General features: G+C 35.1%; 1 protein-coding gene across 1 annotated transcript; it reads right to left on the bottom strand.

Moving 5' to 3' along the window:
- Positions 1 to 224: 224 nt before the first annotated feature.
- LOC140969411 (probable carboxylesterase 1) lies at positions 225 to 1,393 on the bottom strand. The gene has a single exon (XM_073430743.1). It carries the CDS (start codon positions 1,383 to 1,385, stop codon positions 393 to 395), a length of 993 nt encoding a protein of 330 aa, XP_073286844.1. The 5' UTR covers positions 1,386 to 1,393; the 3' UTR covers positions 225 to 392.
- Positions 1,394 to 2,890: the final 1,497 nt, after the last annotated feature.

Below are 2,890 nucleotides of genomic sequence, written 5' to 3'. Positions count from 1 at the left end.
GCACTATAATGGTAGATGTGCATGCAGTCTATCTTCATCACTAGAATGGTTGGGGTGCATGGCATATGACGGCAATGCTTCGTAGTGGTTGCTCAAATAGACATCGATGGCAGTGGGTATTTTGATGGTAATGCTTTGTATTGGTTTTCCAATGGTCGCAGTGTATAGATTGATTGTTGTACGTAGTAATGGTCGCTAATTAAGATATCGATATTTAGCATATATATCGTTTTTGCTCCGAAAGTATTTTATGATTCAAGGAATAACTTACAGAACATATATAGAAATTAAAGTCCAGAAGATAAGAGTATCTGGAATTCGACAACACCTCATAAATACCATAACAACAAAGCATGGATTAATTGAATTCTACGGCACACACAAGTTTAAAGCTACTTGTTCATGAACTCAACCATTCGTTTCATCAACAGCGTAGCCTGGTCAGCGTCCGGCTTCAGCAGATGGAACACATGCCCCTCTACCTCTGTCTCGAAAAACTCGACAACGCCATTCCAATCACTGCTCTCCAACGCCTCGTGATACTTCACACCCCTTTCCTTCAAGAAATCCTTCCCGGCAACGCAAACAAGCACCCTCTCGCACCGCAGATTTGACAGCAAGTTCTTATGGGCAGACGGGTTCAGCTTGGAATCGTTTGGGCCCGTCGATTCGGGGTAGATAAAATTCCACAGGTGTTCAACGTCCCCAATCCCGAAATACGGGTGAATCAGAAGCATACCAATGAATTTGAAACCAAATTCGGATTCTGCGCCAGCACGGACAACAATTTCGTGAGCTATGTTGGCACCTGCGCTGTCGCCCGCCACGAAAACCCGTTTAAAGTCGACGTGATCAGTTATCCAAGGGTCCTCCCCTTGCCCGACGGTAGTGGAATGAGACTCCACCCATTTCGTAGCAGCCCAGCAATCGTCGTAGCACGCGGGGATCGGGTGCTCCGGGGCCAGCCTGTATTCCACTGAGACGACAACAGATCCAGATTCCGCAGCCAGGGAATTGACGTAGTTGTGGTAAGTTGAAGAGAAGGCCGACTCGATGGAGAAAGCGCCGCCGTGGACGTATATGATGAGGGGCAGTTTCGTGTCCGGCTCTTGCGTTGGAGGGAGGTATATCCGGGCCGTAACACCGTTTTGCGGCGAAACAACGACGTCTTTGGAAAGGACGCCGGTGTCCGGATGTTTCGATGGGGGCAGGAAATCGTGTTTGATGAATCTTTCGATACGTCCGGTGTTGCGGACGCGGAAGAAGGGCGCGAAATCGTGGGTTACGTGGTCGGAGTGGGGATCCATTGTCGAGAGTAAACTGGAAATGTTTATTCTATTACGGGTTTCTAGATTCCAACAAGGCAGGCTGCCAGGCCTTTGCATGCCTATATATTATATTGGTCGAGGAATTGACTCTTTATGTATCCCATTTCTAGTCTCCTTTTAATTCATACTATTACGCAACGTACGAAAATTATAATTATATAATAAAAATTAAAATTTTGATATCATAAAAAAATAATTTGGATCATTTTTTATTTATCTAAGTTTATTCTTTTGTCATATTAAATAAATAAATTAATTAATTTAAAACTTAAATAATTTACTTTCAAAATTGTTTTCAAATTAAAATTCGAGCGGTTGATTTTATGTTATATAATGAATTATAATTAACATAATATGTAGAACAGAATGAACTGAAACAAATTTTAAAAATATATATCTAAACACCAGGTATAAGACATAATAATAATCTAAAAATCAATCAAATTATGGATTGTATCAATGCATAAATCATTATTTATATAAGTGAAGCACACTTAAGACAAGTAATTATCAATTTAAAATACATGTGACTAACTCATCAAAACAATTTCAAAACTAATGAAATAATAATATGGATAGCAAAATATAACTCATAATATTCAATTTAAGTAATATATAATCTCCTACATAATTTTTTTACCTTTTGTTTTAAGAATTTTTATATCATAGATAATTAATTTTATAAAAGAATCGATCTTTCCGTAGACTACATCGATAAGGAAATCATTTTTATCCTTAATATTTTTCTAAGAATTATGTATCAAGAAAATGTTATTTCTCAAATATATTTTTATATATTATTAAATATCTATTCAACTTTTACATAACATTATTTTCAAATTTTCTTATGTTGCAATTTTCTATTACGAAAATAAAAACACTACTATGATCATCATGTTTTTAATGAGTTCAAAAAATTAAATTCACCAATTAAATGAATAAACAATATATTGACTTCTACAAATTCAATATCCTAAATTTGATCTTAAATTTTATAAACTTTGCAAGTGATACAAACAATATATAATTTTTGAGCAATATAGTAAAATAATAATACAAAAACTTTACTTATTATCCACACATATAGTATTGAGTTGTACATATTTAAGAATAATAATTATTGCAATCAATACTACAATATTGGAGGTCCAATCTCCAAAACAGTAGCAGATTATGCTTTGAATATGTATGTATTAAACTTAAAGAAACTAGTTTTATTTTATTTCACATTTGTACCAACTAATACAATGTCCTTTTCAACAACACAAGTTGGTAGACATCCTTGGCCCTCCAAACTGCTTTCCTTCTATGCTAAACAAAGTCATATTATCAGCATGAAATTTGTCTCAAGCTACCTGTCACAATTCAGGGATTGGATATTGAATAAACAATAGGGCTTCTTTTACGGCCATATATTTTATATTACCAAATTAAATGGTTCTCAAAATGAGAAAACAAACACACACTTACAATTATGTAAACATCAATATTGAATGTGATGAAAATTAGAAAAATTGCAAATTCAACGGATGAGTGCCACCTTACATAAGTATGCATATATA

Source organism: Primulina huaijiensis, chromosome 2 (genome assembly GCF_012295235.1).
Source record: "Primulina huaijiensis isolate GDHJ02 chromosome 2, ASM1229523v2, whole genome shotgun sequence".
Classification (NCBI taxonomy): Eukaryota; Viridiplantae; Streptophyta; class Magnoliopsida; order Lamiales; family Gesneriaceae; genus Primulina; species Primulina huaijiensis.
Note: the sequence above shows the minus strand (reverse complement) of the source record. Positions and strands in the feature narration are given on the sequence as shown.

Coding starts and splice junctions, on each gene's coding strand:
- LOC140969411 (XM_073430743.1), bottom strand. CDS start 1,385: ATGCAAAGGCCTGGCAGCCTGCCTTGTTGGAATCTAGAAACCCGTAAT.